Source organism: Ambystoma mexicanum, chromosome 1q (genome assembly GCF_040938575.1).
Source record: "Ambystoma mexicanum isolate Mex_15411 chromosome 1q, UKY_AmexF1_1, whole genome shotgun sequence".
Classification (NCBI taxonomy): Eukaryota; Metazoa; Chordata; class Amphibia; order Caudata; family Ambystomatidae; genus Ambystoma; species Ambystoma mexicanum.
This window is the reverse complement of record NC_090922.1, coordinates 628,118,679-628,142,476: the sequence shown is the minus strand read 5'-3', so window position 1 is coordinate 628,142,476 and position 23,798 is coordinate 628,118,679. Positions and strand designations below refer to the sequence as shown.

At 45.7% G+C, this 23,798-nt stretch overlaps 1 protein-coding gene across 1 annotated transcript in view; it reads left to right on the top strand.

Moving 5' to 3' along the window:
* The first annotated feature begins 901 nt into the window (after positions 1-901).
* The window catches only part of LOC138534084 (tumor necrosis factor ligand superfamily member 6-like), a 64,193-nt gene continuing 41,296 nt past the window's right edge, over positions 902-23,798 (top strand). The window contains exons 1-3 of the mRNA XM_069641194.1: positions 902-1,290; positions 16,445-16,490; positions 17,779-17,835. Of these exons, the coding sequence (XP_069497295.1) occupies positions 1,051-1,290; positions 16,445-16,490; positions 17,779-17,835 (343 nt within the window). The 5' untranslated portion in view covers positions 902-1,050. The remainder of the gene's footprint in view (positions 1,291-16,444; positions 16,491-17,778; positions 17,836-23,798) is intronic.

The window sequence follows — 23,798 nt, the reverse complement described above, 5'->3', positions numbered from 1 at the left end:
TTGCGACTCCAGTCCGACTACACATCATTGAAAAGCTGGTGCAATGTAAAAAAGACATTCTAAATGTTTGATGCATGCTTTCCACACATACAGTTTATGTTCAGTCAGTTCGAAAATTAGACCAATCGAAGACATGCAATGTCATCCCAGCACTCCTTAGGCTTGGGTTGGGTCCTCTCCACACAGGAGCTTCTTTCATTTCAGCCAATAGGAAAATAAATCAGACTGGTGACCCATATCTGCCATCGATGTGTGTTAATCTGTGAATCCACAGATTAAGGGATGCTGCATTACTCTACAACCAATGGGCCATATTCATTATATAGTGGGCCTCATTATAACTCTGCCGGTCCGGTAATAAAGTTTCATTATTAACATATACCGGCACTTTACCGGACCGGCAGAGTACAAGTATGCCGGAGGGCGGGGGTGGGGGGGTAACCAGACTTTCCTCCAGCCAAGAGCTGGAGGTGACTCAAGCACAAAACAGCGGGTATTTTCTGAACCAGTATTGCTGATGCCGAAAATACTGGCAAATTCCTATGGGACTCCATGGAATGGGGATTTACCGCCCTTTCCGCTACCTGTATTATCCCAGTAAAACCGGATATCAGGCAGCAGAAGTGGTAGGTTCGTTTGCTGGCATACCGGCAAACCTATAATGAGGCCCAGTGTTCTTATCATTGTGCGACCGCAGCTGGATCGCTCTGTGAGAGAGCGACCTTTTCCAAGCACGGGAGCCTGTGGTAGCTTACATAAACCTATGATGACACAAGCAAAGGGTGGAAACATTTAGTGTTACTGATGTGGCCGATTCTTGAGGAGACAGGAAGGAAGTGGTAGGCGCCCCTTCAAAGAGAGAGAGAAAGAGACTTAGTGAGAGAGTCACACTGCACAAGTGCAGCGAATAAGAACAGAGGAGGTGTATGAAGTCAGACTGCCTCTCACCCACCAGGACTGTGCTCAGAAGACTCTCCTGCAGGATTGCCACCCAGGCGGCACGAGGGAGGCAGGTAGAGCGGAGCCTGGCTGCTGAGGGGTGGCAGAGGCATGGACCACCACAACATGCAGCAGTACCGGAACAATGCCCACCCCCATGTCTTCTGGGTGGATGTCCCTGCAGCTGCCGCATCCCCGCTGCCTCCACCCAGGCCAGTGAAGAAGCGAAGGGATGGGATCTGGCTCTGCCTCTTCGCTGTTACAATCCTGGTGTTCATGGCACTGGCCGGAGCAGGGCTTGGGGTCTTCAAGGTCCTCCAGTTGCAGAAAGATCTGGAAAGGATGAAAAAGGTAATGTCCATCACCAGGTCAAGCCTGTGCATACTTTCAAGAAGTCCATTTTGAGGAGGAATTTAGAGGGAAGCGCTTTAATGAACAGCCAAATGGAATTCAACTTTGTTTTATTTAATATTTCCTCTTATGGTAGTGTATAAAAGCATGTTTTAGCTTTTTCAATGGAAAAATAACTGAACTAAAATGTTAAGTTTTTATTTGGAAGGTTTCTCTGGTGGCATTCGAGTTATGGACTTATTTTGATAAAGAAAACAATTGCAGACAACTATCCATATAGGATGCAGAGCTGTAAATGAACTGTGAGCCTCGAGAAATAACAATCCATGCTGGCTGCAGAGCTGAACATGCACTTTGAGCCTCGAGAAATAACAATCCATGCAGGCTGCAGAGCTGCCAATGCACTTCGAGCCTCGAGAAATAACAATCCATGCAGGCTGCAGAGCTGTAAATGCACCGCAAGCCTAAAGAAATAACAATCCATGCAGGCTGCAGAGCTGAGCATGCACTTTGACCGTCGAGAAATAACAATCCATGCAGGCTGCAGAGCTGTCAATGCACTTCGAGCCTCGAGAAATAACAATCCATGCAAGCTGCAGAGCTGTGCATGCACTTTGAGCGTCGAGAAATAACAATCCATGCAGGCTGCAGAGCTGTCAATGCACTTCGAGCCTCGAGAAAAAACAATCCATGCAGGCTGCAGAGCTGAGCATGCACTTTGAGCGTCGAGAAATAACAATCCATGCAGGCTGCAGAGCTGAGCATGCACTTTGAGCGTCGAGAAATAACAATCCATGCAGGCTGCAGAGCTGTCAATGCACTTCGAGCCTCGAGAAATAACAATTCATGCAGGCTGCAGAGCTGAGCATGCACTTCGAGCCTCGAGAAATAACAATCCATGCAGGCTGCAGAGCTGAGCATGCACTTTGAGCGTCGAGAAATAACAATCCATGCAGGCTGCAGAGCTGTCAATGCACCACGAGCCTCGAGAAATAAAAACGCTCAGCTTTTATGAAATGCAAAAATCCTAGATATCGGAAGGTAGCTTGCCAGAAAAGCTTGTTTGAAGCCAAATTTGGGAATGAAAAGCGAAAATTAACACATATTATTAGCACATGGAAGTCATCATTGACTACCTCCCTGCCTATCATAACGTTTGGAATGCAGTCAATAACTACTGATATTTACTGCATTCTAGATATTCTGACTTCAGAAGCAAGCAGGGGAAAAACAGAAATCATTTATTTGCGTTCAAGGAATAGCAGTGCAATTTTCTAGCAAGATTTCTTTCAACAAGACATTGCACCTTAACTTAACAAAGAAAAGTGAAAGCTGAAACATGGGACATTGCTTTCACTTATGTAAAAGAAACACGAGTCACTTTAACATTGCCCTTAAGGCAAGCTAATGCTGAAACCGTTCCGGTTCAACCAGGTTTACAATTAAACTGCTTTCCTTATAAAGATAAACAGTTATTTACATTTTGCAAAATTATACCACATTTAATTTGGTTTATTTCATCACCACATCAGTAGCACATGCCTTATAGACTTTGGGAGGGGTCATTATCGCTGGGAATATGACCCTTTCACAAGTTATGTCTGGTCGATCCGGCTGTAGTGATGGTACTGAAGCAACCTCGAACATAAACCAATTAAGAAAATGAGCACCTGCACACACTAATACACCGTTATTATTTAGGAAATGAGAACCGCCGACCACAAGTCTTGTTTTGGCACATTAGCCCTCAATGATGATTTGCTATGTCATGTGTGGGTCTGACCATGATTGTGGCGATAATACCACCAGCGCACGCGGTATGCATGCAGTAACTTGAATGGTCCACATGCTTCTGTATCATGCAGACCCTTCTGTTTTTCCCCATTTTGGCGACTCCACTGCAAATGCTATATTACTCCATGAGAAATTACCGCTTGTGGTGATATCCCATCCCTTAATGCGTTTCTGTGGAGGTAAATTCCTCCACACAAAAGCAGGCGGAAATAAAGAGATTCTGAGAGAAAACTCACAATTTGGCAGAGCGCTAACATGCAGTATTTAGAAATACTACGTGCCTCATTCTAACCTTGCCAGTATTCTGGCGGTAAAAACCCATCAGGATACCAGCAACGGCTATTACTGTTTCTGGCACTGGGTCCGGCGGCAGTGCCGCCAGATTACGAGTACTGGAGTGACCGTGGTAATCCCCATTGAAGGAGTTCTGTAAGACTCCCTGAGAGGATGTGCCGTCATTACCGGCACCGGCAATACCATTGCTGGTAATGACGGGTTATTTTGCCAGTGGGGTGCTGTAACTCAGATGCCCTACCGGCAAACCTGTAGTTGGCTGGTCTGGTAAAGTGCAGGTATACATCAATACCAGGACTTTTTTACCAGACCGGCAGACCTGGAATGAAGCCCTACATGTTTTACCATTACTGCCCTACTCATAATCGGGCACCAGTGTGGCAACTCAGCATTTGAGGGTGCAGGTTGCAGCTCCTGCAAAGTTGTGAGTTTGAGGGCGTTGAGATGATTCCTGAGCTGACTTTCACAGAACTCTCATTTTGGATGGCTGCCGATTCCAGGTGACTGCGGTCTTTACTGTGGAAGCCTCATGTCTCTGTAATGGAGATTGAGACATATTGTCCTCTGAGACGTGGCGGCTTGGCTCACTTCAGTGACGCATTACGTTGCTTCATAAAAGGAAAGCCCTTAGCCCAGAACTGAGAGAACCTTGTCCCGTGGTATCAGTAGCGTGCCCACACTCTTTTGACTGGGGTGGCCCAGTGGGGCACTGACCTCTATTGGGGCATGACGTACGAGCCCACACACACACATTATGATCATAGTTTAGGATAATGGGGTGGCCAATCAGATTCCATGGGGAGCACGTGCCACCCCAGGCTGCTCCCTGGACACGCCACCGCGTGGCAGGGATTCAGCTGGTGCTTCTACACGAATGCACTGCTCATGAGTGACACATGAACAGGGGAGTTACTAGGTCTGGAAAAGACCCGGGGCTAAGCTGATGTCGGAACTGTTGGGACTGGGGGCTAGCTAGTCTTTTGGCTGTAGCTCCTGAGATTCTATCCGGGGCTACAACCAAAAGATCAGGGGCTATAGCCCCCTTAGCCCCCCCCTAGCAACGCCCCTGCACGTGAATCATTTCAGAACTCTGCAGGCTAGTGTGATGCTGTCTCTGCTGCCAGTACAGGCTTCCTGAGGCGGGTCGCTGTGCCACGCCGAACGCCAAAACCGCTTCCTGATGCTTCCACCAATGAGAGCAATATACTGTAAATATGGACGGCCATTCTGTAATGTGGCATTCTCTGGAGGTCTTTCTGCTGAAGAGTAGATGGCCTGCAGTGGCTTTCTTTCGAGTTGTCCTTACCTGCAGAGTTTGCTGACGAACTGGCACACAAGGTTTGTGTTGGATTTGTGGTGGTCTACTGGTTAAGTTAAAATCGGGGGCTACAGGAGGTTCTAGTCCTAAACCCATTTTCCCTATTTGAGGAAATTGCATGGTCCGGGTCAAATCCGTTTAATGTATTGCGTCCTATTTAATCTCGCCAACAGTCCCAGTGCTTGGAAGCCAGATACCACAAGTATTAAGTGCTACGTGAAAAAAAATGAAATGCACGTTTTTCTTATTGTGCTTGAGTTGAATTAATAAATCTTTCACAAAAATACCAGAAATACATACACATTTCATTACAGAGAGACAGAAAAAAATAAATGTTCTTAATACTCACATAATATGCAAAGATAAATACCACAATTCAATTAGTACGTATTAAAACCATATTTCATCACCTGGTTTCTAAAACATGAACTAATCACATACAACCTCCTTAAAAAGCTCATTCCAAACCACAGAGTCAGTTTCTAAGCAGGCACTAATGAAGTCCAGCAACGATCTGCAGTTAGAGTCCTATAGAATTTTAAACATTTCTCAAAACGACATTGGAACTACGCTACTGGTAAGCATGCTGGTACCGTGGTTCCTGGACTGCCATACTATGAGCTGTGCTCCTGTGCACCTGTCAGCCCGCCAGGTCTGGCCTGGCAGGCAGAGCGGCACCCGCGAGCGCAGCATGTCGGATGCACCGGCACCGTCGGGCGGTGCATCCGACGTCCCCATTCCCGACTGACAGGCACCGGCACCCAGCAATGGTATGGCTACTGCCCGGGTTATAATGAGGCCCATTGTCTTTGAGAGGAAAACGTGGACAATCAGTCATTAAATGTTTCAAGGTGTCCAACTTGTTCATTTGTTTACAGAATCTACAGTTCTGGAGCTCTCTTTGAATTCCCAACCCTGCTCCAAGCACTTCATAAGATTCAGTCGAAATCTCAAATACTGAGTAGGAAGCTTAACACATGGACATTTTACAGACCTTCCAGGATTTTGCGGCATGAAATGGCAAATTTTGCGGCATGAAATGGCAAATTTTGCGGTACAAACCTTTATTTATTGCGGCATTTTTGCGGGACATTTTGTATTAACTGGAGGGTGTAAGATTGCCACATTGCAGGAAATAGGTAGAGTGCAAGGCTAGAAGAGAGCCAGGGTATCATTATTATGTGTCTTTTGTATTAATTTAATAGGAAGAGTCCCAGATGTCTCTGGCTTGGCAGAACAGTGTTTGATTTGGCTACATTTCTGGTTTAATGTTCATGCCTGTTTAATAGTATTAACTAAATTGATCATTATCAATTGTAATGCTGAAAATATTCCCCTTCTATGTTCTCCAATCCCCCAAACACCCACACACATCTCACCAACTCTCCATCACAACTTACATTCCTTAACCTCTCACTCTGTCATACAAATACTCACGTGCTATGTCACACTGTCAAGTCACAATCTGCACTGCCCAGCCCCTGCCACACTCCAAATCATACTCCCAACTCACACCTTACACTCTACAATTCCTCCCTCAATATACAGTCCTTCATTCTTTTGTGCTGCTTCTGCATCTTGCATCTTTTCTCCCATTCTATCACATTCTTCCCTCATCCTTTTTCCCAATCTGCAGCTCACTGCCTCTTTCTGGCCAACCGCTTCCTCTACTTTCTGTACCTCTGCTCGCTCTCAGATTTCTGGCCCACCGCATCACTGCTTCCTCTGCTCTCTTGTGCAGCACTTCCTCCTCTGACCCACTGCTCTTCCTCTGCTTTCTTGCCCATCACTTCACATCTCACCCATCACTCTCCCTCTCTCTCATAGTGTAACCATTTTTTTTATTTTTTTTTAAATGTAGATTTTGACCCAGTTCCTCAAATGATGGGGCATTTAAAAAAAGAACGGAGGATATGCTATTTTTTAGACAACCCATTTTTGGAAATGAGCAGGTCACCTTATTCTCAAAGGTGACCGGCGCATTTCCACAGGCTTGAGCTGTAGCGCAAATTGTGCGCTGGCAGCTGCCTTGAATGGTGTTCTGGGTTGTTTGACCGAAGTGTAATTATTTGCGGCGGAATTGACCGTAGTCAATTTTGCTGCAAATTGATTTGCACTTCAGCCAAACAACCCAAAATGTACCTTTCACCACCACCCGACCCCCTCCCCTACTTAACTGCTTGGTCGCTGCCGCTTCCCCTGCAACCCTGCGGTGCCAGATCCGTCCCTCTAACGCGGGTCGGATCCGTCCCTCTAACGCGGGTCGGATCCGACTCTGCAGGGTCCTTTTTTCGTTATTTTCTTTTTTTTTCTGTCCCCGCCTCCAATTTTGAGGAAAAAGGGGAAAACACTTCTGCAACCACCCTAGACCAAAAATACTAAACAAGGGGAGCGGGTGACACCCCCGCAACACATGTTCAGTATTTATAAAAATCGATCGAATAGTACTGGACGTAATTGGTCAAATTGTAACATTCGATAGATTTTTGTCATCAAAATGGGCAGTACTTTGAATAGAATCGCTCTCCCGACAGTGTTCTGCAAGCTCCCAGCGCCTTTCACAGGGACAGGCACTCTAGGTGCCTGCCGCTGTAAAATGTGACCCAAAAAATGCATTTTTATCCTGTTTGAGGAACAGAAATGCAAGCGACTCAGCAGCGGTTCATACCTTAAAAGAAATGCATGACAGGGTCAGGAAAGACCCTGTCATGCAGTGGCAGCCCCACATCCCGTGCGCGTAGGGTTGCCTACAATTTCTGCACATTTAAAAGTGCATCTTGCTTGGAAATGAGGGATGTGCTTTTAAATTGACAGAAACGCCACTTTATTTGATCAAGGAGGTGAAAAAGGCCATCTGAATGGGCGCGCATATAAAATGTGCCCATTCATGTGTCCCTTGTGGATTGGGCTGCAATTTTTGGGGCGCAAGTGATTTCATTTCTTGTGTAAAAAAAAAAAAAAAAAAAAGTTGAGAACCTGGCACCCTGAGGATTCTTTTTTTCAAAACAGTAATCTTTGCAGATTACTTAAAAAAAAAAAAACAAAAAAAAAAAAGTAATTTTTTTTTTTTAAAGATGCTGTTTTTGCACAAAACGGCCATTTTTGCACATTTTGCGCAAAACGGCCGTTTTCGCGGCATTTTGCGGGATCGCAAAATCGCAATAAACTGGAGGGTCTGATTTTAAAAGATAACTTGGTAACACATTCAAAGCTTTTGTCTCGTTATTAAAATCATACAATAGCTTAAAACCCTTAACAGCTGAACATGTCTCTATCCAGTCATTCTCATACAATTCTCTTTTTCAAACTGAACGGAGCGGTCAATAGTGTTTCTAATATCACGTTACAATGTTCAAGGGTTGACAAGACATCTTTCATCCATTTCACAACAATTTTTCATGACCCTGCAAGTTTATGCTGGTAACAAGATTGCTGCATGCCCGAGTGTTATTAGTGCCCACAGGCGCTGTCCCAGGCACTCGACTGTTGCCTTTTGCCCAAGCCCGTCCCTGTGTGCAGCTGCCATTGGTATGAACTTCTAGCGATTTGCCACAGGCGCTGTCCCGGGCACTCGACTTTTGCCTTTTGCCTGAGCGCGCCCTTGTGTGCAGCTGCCATTGGTATGTGCTTCTGGCGATTTGGTATGAGCTTCTAGCGATTTGCCACAGGCGCTGTCCCGGGCACTCGACTGTTGCCTTTTGCCTGAGCCCGCCCCTGGGTGCAGCTGCCATTGGTATGAGCTTATAGCGATTTGCCAGAGACGCTGTCCCAGGCACTCAACTGTTGCCTTTTGCCTGAGCCCGTCCCTGTGTGCAGCTGCCATTGGTATGAGCTTCTAGCGATTTGCCACAGGTGGTGTCCCAGGCACTCGACTGTTGCCTTTTGCCTGAGCCCGTCCCTGGGTGCAGCTGCCATTGGTATGAGCTTCTAGCGATTTGCCAGAGACGCTGTCCTAGGCACTCGACTGTTGCCTTTTGCCTGAGCCCGCCCCTTGGTGCAGCTGCTATTGGTGTGAGCTTCTAGCGATTTGCCACAGGCACTGTCTCAGGCACTCGATTGTTGCCTTTTGCCTGAGCCCGCCCCTTGGTGCAGCTGCTATTGGTGTGAGCTTCTAGCGATTTGCCACAGGCGCTGTCCCAGAGACTGGACTGTTGCTTTTTGACCGAGGCTGCCCCTCTGTGCAGCTGCCATTGGTATTTGCCCGAGGCTGCCCCTGTGTGCAGCTACCATTGGTATGAGCTTCTAGCGATTTGCCACAGGTGGTGTCCCAGGCACTCGACTGTTGCCTTTTGCCTGAGCCCGCCCCTTGGTGCAGCTGCTATTGGTGTGAGCTTCTAGCGATTTGCCACAGGCACTGTCTCAGGCACTCGATTGTTGCCTTTTGCCTGAGCCCGCCCCTTGGTGCAGCTGCTATTGGTGTGAGCTTCTAGCGATTTGCCACAGGCACTGTCTCAGGCACTCGATTGTTGCCTTTTGCCTGAGCCCGCCCCTTGGTGCAGCTGCTATTGGTGTGAGATTCTAGCGATTTGCCACAGGCGCTGTCCCAGAGACTGGACTGTTGCCTTTTGCCCGAGGCTGCCCCTGTGTGCAGCTGCCATTGGTATTTGCCCGATGCTGCCCCTGTGTGCAGCTACCATTGGTATGAGCTTCTAGCGATTTGCCACAGGTGCTGTCGCAGGCACTCGACTGTTGCCTTTTGCCTGAGTCTGCCCCTGGGTGCAGATGCTATTGGTTTGAGCTTCTAGCGATTTGCCACAGGCGCTGTCGCAGGCACTCGACTTTTGCCTTTTGCCTGAGTCCGCCCCTGGGTGCAGATGCTATTGGTTTGAGCTTCTAGCGATTTGCCACAGGCCCTGTCCCAGGCACTCGACTGTTGCCTTTTGCCTGAGCGCGCCCTTGTGTGCAGCTGCCGTTGGTATGTGCTTCTAGCGATTTGGTGTGAGCTTCTAGCGATTTGCCTCATGCGCTGTCCCAGGCACTCGACTGTTGCCTTTTGCCCGAGCCTGCCCCTGGGTGCAGCCGCCATTGGTATGAGCTTCTAGCGATTTGCCACAGGCCCTGTCCCAGGCACTCGACTGTGCCTTTTGCCTGAGCGCGCCCTTGTGTGCAGCTGCCATTGGTATGAGCTTCTAGCGATTTGGTATGAGCTTCTAGCGATTTGCCAGCCAGGTCATGCCTCCATGTACCAGGTTCCGACAGGTACTAGAGTGAATGTATAGCTGGCAGGCTGCTCAGATGGACACATGGGTTGAGTCTGGTTATCCGCTGTGCTTATTCCTTCCGGGAGCTTTACCGAATTGCCACGTTTGTCCCAGAGATTTCCGAGCACCTTTGTAGAAAAGCATGCAAGAAAACACATGAGGAGGAAGAGGAGAAAGACAGAGACAGCCACCAAATCAGAGCAAAGGAAGGTTGCATCCACGTGGACTCTGGGTACAAAGATGGCACAGAATAATGGGCAAGAGTATACAGGAGTGAGGGCAGGATGACAAGGAGAAGACAGGGCACAGAGGCAGGCTCGGGCTGGCCTATAGGGCAATAGGCCCATGGCCGAACCAAAAATGCAAAATGCTGCTGTGGGCCACTTTTTACGGCAGTAGTGGGCCACTTTTTTGGCCAATATGGGCCAATTTGATGAGCTACTTCACTATGCGGCTAATAGTTTTGACCAGTGTTGCTGAATACATATTCTTTAAAATGCACAATTTGAATGACATTTTATCAAAAAACTCCCCGTTGGATACTCTCCAAACAGTGTCACAAAACGAATGAATAGCCATTTGCAATTGTGGGCCACTTTTTCATTGGTTGCCTAGACAATTTATGGCCCAGTCTGACCAAGGAACCGAGGTAACAGAAAAAAAGAGTAATACGGAGAGTGGGACACGGAAGGTGGAAGGAGTGGGAGACAGTGGATTCAGTCCAACTGTGGTTATATCCGGCCATTGGCTTTATTCATTCATTGCAATGGCGGAGCGTTTACCAGTCACATGATTTTCTTTAAAATACGTTTTTCGCATCTTTTTCAAGGGAATATAATTTGATTCTTCGATCGTGATCGGATTCCCAATATTGTACAGTTTTGGACCCTGCACTCCAGGGGTTTTGCCGATGACTTATGTTCTTTTTAATTTCTTGGCCTGATGGAGTTTGATTTGGATGACCAGTGGTTTGTGGATGGAGTGTAGTGTGGGGACAGCATTTGAAGGCTCTGCAATCCTGTGTCGCTGTGGTTACTGGATGCAGGATATTCCACAGGAGGCAGTGTGATTGGCTAAATATTAACTTATGTCCCTCTAATAAAACATATATTGCTCTCTCAAAAATTCAGAATCCCTTGCTGGATTTTCAAAGCTGACTCTGCAGTGGGGTGTCCAGACTCTTTTGAATGGGGTGGCCCAAGTGGGGCACTGACCTATGCAGGGGTTGCACGAATTACGAACAAACAAACACGCACACCCCCCATATCTACTTTAATTACTAACATTAGAGTCTTACATTCCTGTGTTTAAAGTTTAAATGAGCATAAATAGTTTAGGATAATGGGGTGGCACCTGGGGTGGCTAATCAGAATCCAGGGGTAGCACGTGGCACCCCAGGCCACTCCATGGACACGCCTATGTCCTCTGTTAGGGTACTTGGGTTGTGAAGCACAGGGCTGAACACTGCTGCTGCTGCTGTCCCTTTTACTGTTTGGAGGTGACACTTGCACCAAACAGAGGCATCCAATGTGTGCACAATGTGATGACACCCACCACGCATAGTGTATACTTGCCAACATTCTGTGACCAAAAAGATGTAGGATTTGTCAAGTTTCAAAAATAATACTTTGCATAACAATGACATCACAGGAAATTACCAAAATATAAATTGTTGGCACCACTGGAGCTTTCTAAAATGCACAACCCATCAAATAGCACAACATGGAGAGATGCTCAAATGTTTAAAATGTATAATTGTGAATGTTAAGTTAACAGCAAATTCAATGACCTAACTTCACAGAAAATAATCACACAGAGCTGGTGGGCAACGTTTGCCGCTGGTCTGTAGCAGCAGCCCGGGCAGTACATATTTATTCCTGCAGTGCAGGTTGAACACTGAACAACATGGAGACTGAGGCCCTCCTCAGTGTGAGAGGCAGATGCTGAGTGATACACTCTGCCACTTGCCTGTTCAATGGTGGTTCACCTAAGGTCTGTCCCGGCAAGAGCGCAGGGCAGAGTCATGTAGCTGTCAGGTCAGTGGATTGATCTGAGCGCATCACTCAAATGTATCACTCACCCGCCCACCGCACAGATTCATTGCCTTAGAGTCACATAAATTACCTGCCACTGTAAAAAGCAGTAGGATCTGTCACCCAAATCTGTAGGCGGTAGGGCTGCTTAAGAAGCAGTAGCCTACTGCCTAAATCAGTAGGGTTGGCAAGTATGATAGTGCTTAAGACCAGAGTAACATGCCAATGTACTTCAATGCCCTTCTTTTTTTTATTTTATTTTTTTATTCAAACCGTTATTTATTAGTTCGATCAACAAACTTTTACAACTTTTTTGTTATATATTTTAGAATTCTTACAATTGAATATTTACATATGATTTGTGATTCATTTTACTTTACATTCAAATGGATGAAAAAAATACTTTTGATAATTTAAGAGATATAAAATATTCTAGCAGAGAAGACTCTACCTAATACTAAAGTAACATTGTAGCAGTAGTTTACTACATATGTACATTTGTTAAAAAAGAAAAAATAGATATTGATTCAATCAGTCCACTTGAACTCTAGTTAGGCAGACATATTCCACAAATTGCCAAAACAACGTTGTGCAATTATACATATCTTGTCAAGTGCATAAAGACAGTATAATATAATGGAGGAAAGAGAACACTTAGGTAATCAATCAACAAACAAATTTCCACTTGTTATTGAGTATTTTTTTTTTACATAGTACTTATAAACAACAATGCACAGACTAGAAATTTACTCCAGGTTGTTAATTCACACCTTCTAGACTTTGATACATAATCTCAAGTTCCCGATCAATGATTGTTAAGAATCTACACAGGGATAAGACAAGGCTTGTTCTATTACCCCACATACAGGCTATCCAAAGCCATTCCCTTTTAATAGAATCCAAGCCTACACCATCTGTATCAAGTATTAGTAGGCGAGTTGCCTCAAAGTGTGGGCAGAAGATGACTAGATGTTTCGTGGATTCTATAAGGGTTTCATTGTTACAAAACCTACATCCCAATGCACTATCAGATTTTAAAAGTGGATGCCAACATCTAATTCTTTCAAGAGTTAGCGATTGATTCAATTTGAATCAGAGATACATTTCTCTAGCCTTGTTGCATGGAAATTGAATTAAATAGGGTTTATGCGGAAGTCTTGGGGTACTGAATTTAGCTGCTTCTTCATATAATTTAAATTGAGATATGCCATTTAAGGTTTTGCACCAATCATGATCAAATGTACGCAATTTGACATGAATTAGTCTGAATTCCAAATCTGATGGTATAAGTGCAATTTCATCAAGTAGAGATACCATTTGTTCGTAATATTTTGCAATGGAGGAAGGGGAAGAAGCAGTCATGAGTTGACCAGGATCCTCATATAAGCAATTAGCTGGAGGATATAACATTCTGGCAAAGTTAGACAATAGCCGCCAATTATATCGCGCAGATAATTCAGTAAGACCAAGTTCCTGCCTTACTACCATGTTGGGAATAGATTTAGCCAGGCGCAGGGCCCCCTTCCATATACGACCCTGTAATTGGTCAAGGAAGCTATCAATATTTACAAGGCACATATCCAGTGCAAAAAGGAGTACTGATTCAACTTTCAAAATATAAAATTGCCCTTCTTCACTGTCAAACGCGGTTAAACTCTCAAATCAGGAGGCAACGTAGCCATGTTTTGTAATGCGCCTGGCATGTTGCTTTTGCCTTTCCACTGCTGAGGATGAATCATTTTTTACTCCCTATTTTTTGATGGAATTTGTGAAGTTTAACATTTTGATTTTTAATAGTTAATCGGAGAGTTTGGGCCTCTCCTGGAGACTGAGGCCTTTTTCCCGCAGTGAGCTCACAAGTTGGCCACCCAGGTCCGAATAGAAGTGGCCATCCTTTGAGATCTCTGCAGCCTCCTAATGCCTCAGAAGATCCACCTCCAGATCTCCAGATCCACCTCCAGCTGCGAGGATCCCGGGTGCCCACACACAGGTTATGCAGCATGTGTCTCCTATCACCTGGCCACTGTTCTACCCACACTTGGATGCTTGTGTATATGCCATTGTTATGCCTCTGGCGCCAATGCCACATCCCCGTGGTTATGCTTCGTAAGTGGCGTGATATACATCAAAGTGGCTTGATACGGTGCGTAGGGAACGGGGAACGCTGAAGTGCACAAATGGACATAAAATAGAAATGGTGATGTTGTATTATCACTGCACCCGTCGCAGGCATGGTCACCTCGGGAGTACTATGTTCGCCTATGGAGGCCGCATCTCCAGAAGGATCAAGTTCTACTGAAGGCCCTTTAGAGATGGATGATAGGGCTTCTGTTACAATCCCTAATGAGAGAGACCCAAGAGATTGAAGCCAAACCACCTCCATGGTTAAAGGAAAACCTACTGGAGACCTATTATTGCATCTATCCAAGTGGTCCTGATGAAGACAGAAAAGTGCTGTAAAGTGAGTGGGGAGGATGTCCCTCAAGTGGCTACGCTCACCATTAAGGTGGAGCTCCTCACATCCTGCCCAATGCACACTCAGATAGTAAACACCCCAGAGTGACATCAAGGGTAGGTGTGTCTCGGCAGAGACGACGCTTGCCCTTGACCATGTATGTCTAGCGGAACAGAGGGATGGGGAGATATGAGAGACAACATCATGCCTAACAGAAATAAGTATGGTACAAGAGACTGTGTTTTTAACCGAAAAGCGAATCCAAAAGGTGGACAATATGATTTGAGACGTGAGAAGAGGAATGATCGAGCGACACATGGAAAAATTATTTTTACATTTATCAATCATCTCTCTTGCAGGAGATCACATTCTTTCATAATCAACTAACCTGCACGGTTGCCAGACATTTGGTCGAAAAAAATTGGTCGACCAGACAAATGGTCGAACCAATTTGGTCGCAAACCAAATGGTCGAATTTTTTTTTTTTTATTTTAACCCTTTTTTTAATTTTTTGGGGGGGGTCCCCCCCCAACCCCCTTTTTTTCTCTAAAAACCCCTTTTTTTACTAAACGAAAACCCAAAAAATAAATATATAAATAAATAAAAAATTCGACCATTTGGTTTTCGACCAAATTGCGTCGACCAAATTGCAGTCGACCAGTTTTTTTTCGACCAATTGACTGGACACCAAGCTACACATCTTGCGGATCAAGCCCACGATCGCGGAGCTCTTCAGGCTTTACAATGTCTCACCAGTAACACACCTCTCACAAACAGTTAATTAGAAGCTATTTCCCATTGCCCAGAATCCCTAATTACAATGATTTTGGGATCAAAACTCCTAATTTGAAAGGAACCTTTTCAAAAATAGGAAACCAAATGATACCATTCTTGGACACCATGACATCTTGAAAAAGATCACAGCACTTTCCTTTGAGTATGTCTTCTGAAGCTTAAATCTTTTCTTTGCAATGGACATTAAATATGCAATTAGTGTTTTCCTGCAACATTTAAAAAGTTATGTCATTTACTTTTTCGAAACTCTTTACCGCGGACACCTATTAATGTGTGATTGGGAGTAATTATACACATAATCATGCAAACCTTTTGTGGTGGGATTTTGTGTTGCCCAACCGGTGTTGGTTGAATGTGCACTTTTGTTTCCTGTTCTTTTCCCTTTCGTATATTAATGTAGAATTTGACTTTCATTTCATGTGTTGTTTGTGTGTATTGAGAACCGAGGATTTGTTATACATAGACCCGTGATTAATAATTAGCTATCTGTACTTATTGTCTGGCGTAGGATAGGATTGGATGTGGTAATAGTGATGGTTTGTATGATTGTAGATGATTGCAAATTAGTACACGATGCTCAGTTTGAAACAAACAAGAACAAGAGAAACTTTTATTTTCACAACAGAAGTGTAGTGAGGATGTGATGTGATGTGACCCATAGCAGGAATGCTGGAGGCAAAGATAGTAAATCGATTCACAATGGGATGGGGCAGAGACACTGGCACGGCCTGAGCTGGGATAAAGCTGGTGACTATGCAGTGTGTGTGAAGAGTAGGCAGGGCATATACTGTGCTCGGTTGTACGTTGTAATATCGTATCCCAAAAGATCGAATTACAAAATCATGGAGCCCACTAGCCCGCATTTTGTAATTCAGTCTTTTGGGATTTTGGCCGTTGGCCCCCCGCACTGCCTATAATGTATGCATGGGACACCCCAGCAGCTCCCTTACCCCTGTTTGGTATCATGGGCTTACATTTTATCTACTATGCAGAATGCGCTCTAAACTTGCATTCGGCATTTTAGATATGATCTTTTGGTGCAATCCCACTGTGCTCATGTCCCATCCAGGGACTAGATTATCTAAGCGTTGCCCACATACAAAGGAAATGTACAAAAGGAGTGCGCCACCAATTTTTCTGTGTGTATTTTAGGAATAGAGAAACCAGGTGTTGCTCCAATTCCTATTATCAAATGCTTTTCACTAGGGCAGAAATAAAGCAGGCTGTTTTTTTTAATAACATATTCATTTTCTGTCTTTCCCAGTTATCTGCCAGCAGCGAGTTATCTTCGGTCTTGGAAAGGCGGATCGGTGAGTCGTCGTCATACTGCACAGATCATGCATAGAGTGAATACCACCCCTGACACCTCACCATCACTTTTGGAGACCAGTTCTGTAGCCCTTTGTCCATTCTCTACCATTTCTTTATGCAAATGTTATTTTCCCTGTTTATTGACTGACTTTTTATTTTTCTCACAAGTTATTTCATTATTTTCCCAACACCTGAGCTATATTGTGTATGTTCCTCATGCATTCCTGGTCCCATTAATGCAAGCATAGAATAACCTATGTTGAAACATACAGTATCTCAGGTCATAGATTCCATGACTCTATGATGCTGTATGTGTCACCATACATTATACTCTGCCTCTCTCTCAGTACATATACCCACATTACAGGGATCCCAAGGTGCATATGAACTCTGCACCCCAACCCAACATCCCCCCAGTCCCTTCTTCCCTTCACCACCTACTGGTGATGTAGCTTTATAGGCTAGTAGACGCAGCTCTATCGCTGCTCTCACACGCATTGACCATTGTACCGCACCGCTCCGCGAGGCCATCCTCCACACTGAACGGCCTTGCACTCCCCTATTTTACTGATCCCCAACTTCCCACATCCCTGCTGAGCACCCACACAGATTCAGTCCAGCTGACCCTGACCTGCTTCTTCCTACCATTCTCAGCCCCAATGACCTCCATCAATCCGAATCCATGAATGTACTATGGCATATGAGACCGTACCCACGCAGATACTGGCGGGAAACATTGGCAGTTGACGCTGTAGGTGGGCACATGATGTCTTTAGATAGGAACATGATAACTAATTCTGGATATATGTCACTGTGCCTGGGCATATGATAGCCTTGCTTGGCTATGCAAGGCCGTACCGCATGGTATTAGTTTGCATCTGCAATATAGCAGAAGTACCCGGAATATGTACTTAGCATAAACTGAGCCTACTTGGGTAAATGCCAGGGGTGTGTAGCACAGGATGCACAAGTCCTGAACTATGAGGAATTGATTACATACAATTGCTGTATTTGAGGACATGAGACTGCACCTTGCATATGATGGTAGTACCTGGGCAAGTTAGGATGTACCCTGGCATGAGGGTTGTGGCTAGTTACATGAAGCAATACCTTGGACTTATGATGGCCGCACTAAACCATTTCTCCTTATAGTAAGATCACATGTGTGCACTGAAGGCCTAAATCCATTCAGAGGCTGTGGGACATCCAGACATTCTAGCCTGTTTTGGGGGGTCTGTGCTTTTGAACTGATTGCCTTCTTTTAACACCCAACTTTCCTCTTGACAGGCGGTCCAGACCTCACAGCATCAAAGCAACACCCAAAGCAAGCGGCCCATTTAACGGGTATGTGGCATTGTACATTTGCAAAAATGAAGCCTTCATCTGTCTTCCCCTCTAGTTCTCGGAGAATTATCACGAGGTCTCCTGGCATTGAAATAGAAGTAGGACTCCGTTCCTTTGCCTATGCCATAATATCGCACCTTGGACCACAGTCTCACTCTTAAGCAGCTCCAATGACAAAACAGATGCGTGTCTATGCTGATCGGCATCAAGGAATTTGTTCAAACCTTAATTTTGTTTCAAAACTTTGAAATCTCAAACTTGTCAACAATTGGACATTGCGATCTGTGTTGTGAGAGTGGATGAAGATATAGCTGTAATAATCAGAGTGCTGCAGTTCCTATATTGTGCCTAGAAGTTGGGATCACCTTGTGCAAATATTACAGCAATTCCGTTGAGTAAACAGCCCACCACCAATATCCTCTGGCCATATGTTGGAGGCGGCACAAAGATCTACGTGAAAATATCGAAATCTGAAAATGCCGATTATTTTTTCTTTTACTTCATGTCAACACATATCTATTTGGGAGATAGGGAGGGGGCGGCCCGCACCCCCCATACTTCAGCCACATTTATTATCAACTTCACCCATCCCCCCACATATATATGCAGTGTAATGGGGCTTTAGAAATTCGACATTTTCGGATTTGCTGTCATGTTCTGCGATATTTTGTAGTAATACCCTGCAGAATGCTCCCTAGCTATCTCTATCAGACAAAAATAGTAGGCCTGCTCGACAACGTTCACAGAGTGGCCCCTGAATATGCCAGGCATGGCCTACTGGAGAACTGTTAGAGTTGCAGCCTCCATCTCGAAAAGATGAATTTAAAATTGATTTGCACAAGCAGTTGGTATAATTTAATAACTAGTGGCTCACCTGTGACCATGCAAGTTAACACTCTCATATTTTCTGCTCGGTTCTCTCTCACATACGGAGGGCATATTATTTGGCTCCTGTAATGACTTATTAACTGAACCTATAAATACCAAGCATTGAGAAAGTCAACAGTTTTGGCTTTGGTCTAGGGAACTCCATTGGCCGCACAGACAGCCCTGATATCCCAGGCAGAGAGACCAAAGACAACCTGAATGTCTATCATGATACAGGAGTGCGGCATTGTTGCACTTCCCCAGTCCCACACACGTCCCTGAGATTTTCAGTGTGCGCTGTTTTGTGACTTGCCACATCCCAACATATCTATACAATGTTCCTGACACGCCTTGGTGCTAATTAGGATGCTAAAATAACTCCTATGTGCTAAAATGTTGTAGCTGCACTAGGTGGCACATTATGGGCCGAAACTTATTGTGACACTAAAGCACCACCTATGAGCTAAATGTAATCGTCAGCTAATGTGCCATCTATGTGCCAAAACTAATTGTGGAGTTAAAGCAACAGCTATTAGACAAATGTTATTGTGGCACTAAAGTGGCACCTCTGAGCCAAAACGAACTGTTGCACTCACACACCATCTATCAGGCAAAGCTATGTACCCTGAGTTTGGACTTGGGAGGCTGCCAAATTGGGGAAGGTCGTGTGGGAGACCCCAGGCAGAGCCATAGTTTTGGGCCAGGGATTAACAGACCTGGTGAGGGTGCGTTGTGTATGCAGGTGGACTGGGTCCCCCCTCTCGCAATGACAGGCAGGCTACACCGAAGAGTGCAAACACCAAATGACTGCACCAATGTCTTTGTTCAGGTCAGAAATCAGGAACAGATGTATTACTGGCAGAGAAGCATACTTATTGTACGTTAGGCATACTGCTGCGGGCACAAAGCGGACCATAAGTGGAACACATACAGGCTAGGCACACCCATGTTCATGGAACCCGGGGCCTGTGGAGTACCCTTGGATGCAGGGCAGAGGGAGAAGGGACCCCAAGGGAAGAAGGAAGGATCCGAGAGGGAAACACTGAGTGGGGAAGCTGCTGGGAAGGAGGAGAGAGGGCGAGAAAGAGACTTGAGACAGGAGAGAGCGAGAAGAAAGAATGGGCATCTGGGAGCGATGAGTGAGATACAGAGTTGGGGGCAAGGAGGAACAAATAGCCAGTGGTAGAGGTAGTGGAGAGGGGAGAGAAGGGGCTGGTAGAGAGGGTGAGGGCGGAGAGAAGGGCGAAGAAAGAGATAGAGAATGATAGAGAGAGAAAGACACACAGAGAGAAAGAGTAAGGGAGACAGAAACAAAGAGGGGAAAGACAGGGAAAGAGAAGGAGAGGAAGAGATAGAAAGGTGTAAAGAAAGAGAGGAGGAGGAAGAGAACAGAAGAAAGGGAAAGAGACAGGGAGAGAGAGTAAAAGAGAGAGGCAGAGAGATAAAGAGAGAAAGAGAGGGAGAGAAAGAAAGGCAAAGAGAGGGAGAAAGAGAGAGAGGAATGGCAACATAGAGAGTGAGCGGAAAGGTGGAAAGAGAGAGAGAGGGAGACCGAAGAGCATGGGCAAAAGAGAGAGAGAGAGAAAGAGAAAATGAGAGAGGAAGAGAGAGAGAGCAAAAAAGGGGAAGAGAGAGGACAGGAGAAAAAGAAAGAGAGAGGCAGAGAGAGGGATAGAGGAAGAGAGAAACAGAGAAAGAGAAACAGAGAAACAGAGAGAAAGAGAAGAGCAAGGACACAGAAGGCTGGAAGACCTACCAGTGGAAAACAGAGCAGGTTGGGAGAGGAACAAGAGGGTGCAAAGGGGGAGAGGGTGAAGGGCAGACAGGGGGAAAAGGGTACCTGCTAAAAGCCCTCCTCAGCTTCTCTGCCCCCACCAACACTGCCAGCCCACCACTGCAGGCAACCCAGAAAAAAAGATCCAGGTCCTATCTCCACATGCTTATAAGGCTGTCCCCCCCCATCCAGAGCCTGCTCACGCCCACCCCCATGATGAACACAACACGCGGAACTGGTTTCTGGCTGTTCCGGGGGCTCAAGGAGGCTTGCTGACAGGAAGGGAGAGGGAAATGCCAGGGTGTAGGTCAAGTTGCAAAACCTGTCCCACACCCACTCCCATGATGGACAAAAGAGGTGGAACTGGTTACTGGCTGTTCACTGGGTTTAGGACAGGTGGGAAAACATTGTCAGGGACAGGTCCTCTCTCCACAGCTGTCGCTTCCCACCTCCAGAGCCCACCCACACCCATCCCCATCATGAACAGAACTGTTCCCAGGGTCCAAGGAGGCTTGGTGACAGGAAGGGAGAGAGAAATCACAGGCTGTACAAGTGGGAAAACATAGGCAGGGACAACAGATGCTGTTACTAGTGTGCAGAGGAGGTTATGAAAGGGCCAGCCCCAGGCTGCATATTACACTGGCTGTAAAAGCTGGTAGCTGTTACCTGGTTTGGGAACATTCGTTTTCAGGGGGATTTGGCTGGGCTTGAGAGGGAATGGAGTCCCTTTTATTGGGCAGGAGCATGGCTGGAGTTCCACAATCCCCACAATATACAGTCACATAAAGTCCAGTCACATACAGTGCAAGATGAAAAATACATTTGGGAAACTGAAATGTCACGCAATACATTGGTCAAATGAAAAATACAGAAAACCCACAGTAAACAACAAGTGATATATATATATATATATATATATATATATATATATATATATATATATATATATATATATATATATATATATATATATATATATATATATATATATATATGTGATAAGTGTAAGTGTTCCGGTGTGATACTCTGCTGCTAATCTTTGGCGTTCCCGTCTGTTTCTTCAGCTGCTCTCTGCACTATTGGAGCACTATCACTTTAAGACCAGCAAAATACATAATAACTGGGAAACGGGCGAAGTGTGTAAAGTGTTCCGGTGTTTGGGTAAGCGGGGCGGGGGAAGGAACATCCTCTTTTTCATTCTTTTATCCATTCCTCAGTGAAAGTGAGAGCGTGACGCAGCTTGGAGTGCCCTGGCCATGCTCAAAGTGGACTCTAACGAGTACTGGTGGGGGCGTAGTATGGTAAGCACATAATAATCTGCTCGAGAGACAAGGGGAGTAAGAGTGGCTTATAGTGGCTTATGGTGAGGCACAGTGACATGGGATTGTACGGCCAATTTATCCAAAAGTGCTTGTTGTTTGGACTTAAGCGAAAAGTCTAGTAATTTTTCAACAAGATGTTTGGGCTACGAAGTCTTTACAAACACTCTGATATGACTGCGTGAGAAAATGCTAGAAATGGTAAAAGACCTGTAGCTCCTGGAATCGCCGCCTCCCATAACATGTGCAGGGAAAGCATACACCGATCAGCAAACCGGGATGATCACTCAATGTGTTCAACCCTTAAGAGTCAATGTTGAAAGAGTGGAGGAGCACCCTCAATGCTCGGCTACAAGTGTGGTGGAAAAGCAAGAGAATGATCGCGGGGCAAGGAGTAGTGAATCACCATCGACCCGGCTATCTGATGAGGACTGCATACGGGTTGTTGAAAGTCGTAGGAAGTCCAAATTACAGCGGGTGGGGGGGGGGGTTTCCCCCTCCTTTCACTCAGAGGTTGAAGAGGGGGACGATGATGGGCAAAATTACTTGAGCACTTCCTATGCCTCAACGCCACGCCCTGTTTCTGGTATGGAGTCTAGACGTAGCTCCTTTTGCCCCTAATACCGCCAGTCCTTTGAAGCAGAAACTAAGGGTCAAACTGCCTTGTAAACCCTCAATCAGGTGATTTCAACATTTGCAGGATTATGTGAGGACATCTAAGAGAAGGCGGATTTACATACAATAGTCTTGGGAGCCATTCAAAACCAACTTGATACACTGTTTATATTAGCTGGCTCTGGGATGACATGCAACGATTACAAGGGGTTGAGAGCACAGACTTGTCCCAAGCAGTGATGATTATTGAAAAAGCAAATTTAGAAAGGGGGAGAGCTAACCCTGTATTTGTCAAATATTGATACAGAGGCGTGGGGTGTTGTTTCTTCCTCGGTTATCTCTGACAATGACTCAACTAGGCCAGAGGTATGTGCACTAACTACTGCCCCCCATAACCCCTCTGTGGGGTCTGCTGCTGCCAATAGTGGGGCCTTGGCCAGGACGAGTAAAAAGGCCACTGAAAAGAGAAACAATGTGCAGATAGCGCAGAAGAAAATAACCAAAAAAGAGGAACAAGGAAGGGGTTACAAATCCGCGTGCGGGTAAACCCATGAGAAATGTGACTATTCCCAAGGTTTTTGTGGTGAAAAGGCAACACAGTGTCCGGGTTGTTATATCACGCTTCGGTACCCGTCACAATAACCCTGGTTGGTACTCAATTGGAGGTAGAGGAAGAGGAAGAGGAGAGAAAGGAACATGTGGAACAGTCTGCTGTGGGTTGCTCTGTGGGGAACTGTGTACAAGGTGTGAAAGCAGTCATCCCTCTGACATGTTAATCCACTGCACAACGTACAGAAGCTCCCATTGGGGGGCTATACTAAGTTATACGGCAGAGGAAAATGGAATGATCCCCGAAGAGGGACTACGGATGAAGGGGGTGTGCTCTTGTTACATGCAATATGATGCACCTTCGACGGAAGGGGCTAAACTGAAATCAGTGCAGAAGGTGGTTTTCAACCGGAGGGGTGAAATGTCACCTCCGGTACAGCCCCTTATTACTAGCACTGCGGATCGCCCAATGGGCACCGCATGGCATGCAGGGTCCAAGGTCCTTAGCTGCGACACTGAGTGCAGGGGCTACTCGGATGGAGGGGTTGCTATTCAACTAAATGGGCCACATCCTGAAGAACCAAAGGCACAGAGTAAGGTTTTTTTCGTTCTGAATGACAACCAAAGTAATGCCCCCCTAAGAAACAATTCTGATTGGTTAAATGCTAATGTAATTGATCTGGATGGAGCGAATTACATTCATTGGAAGCTCTGTGAGCATGAGCGTTTTGTCAGTTCAGGGGTGCAACGTATGGAGAGGACACACTCTGCACAGGTGGCCCGAAAGGGTGCCAAATACATCTATGAGAAGATTTCCTCAAATGCGATAACACCCACTA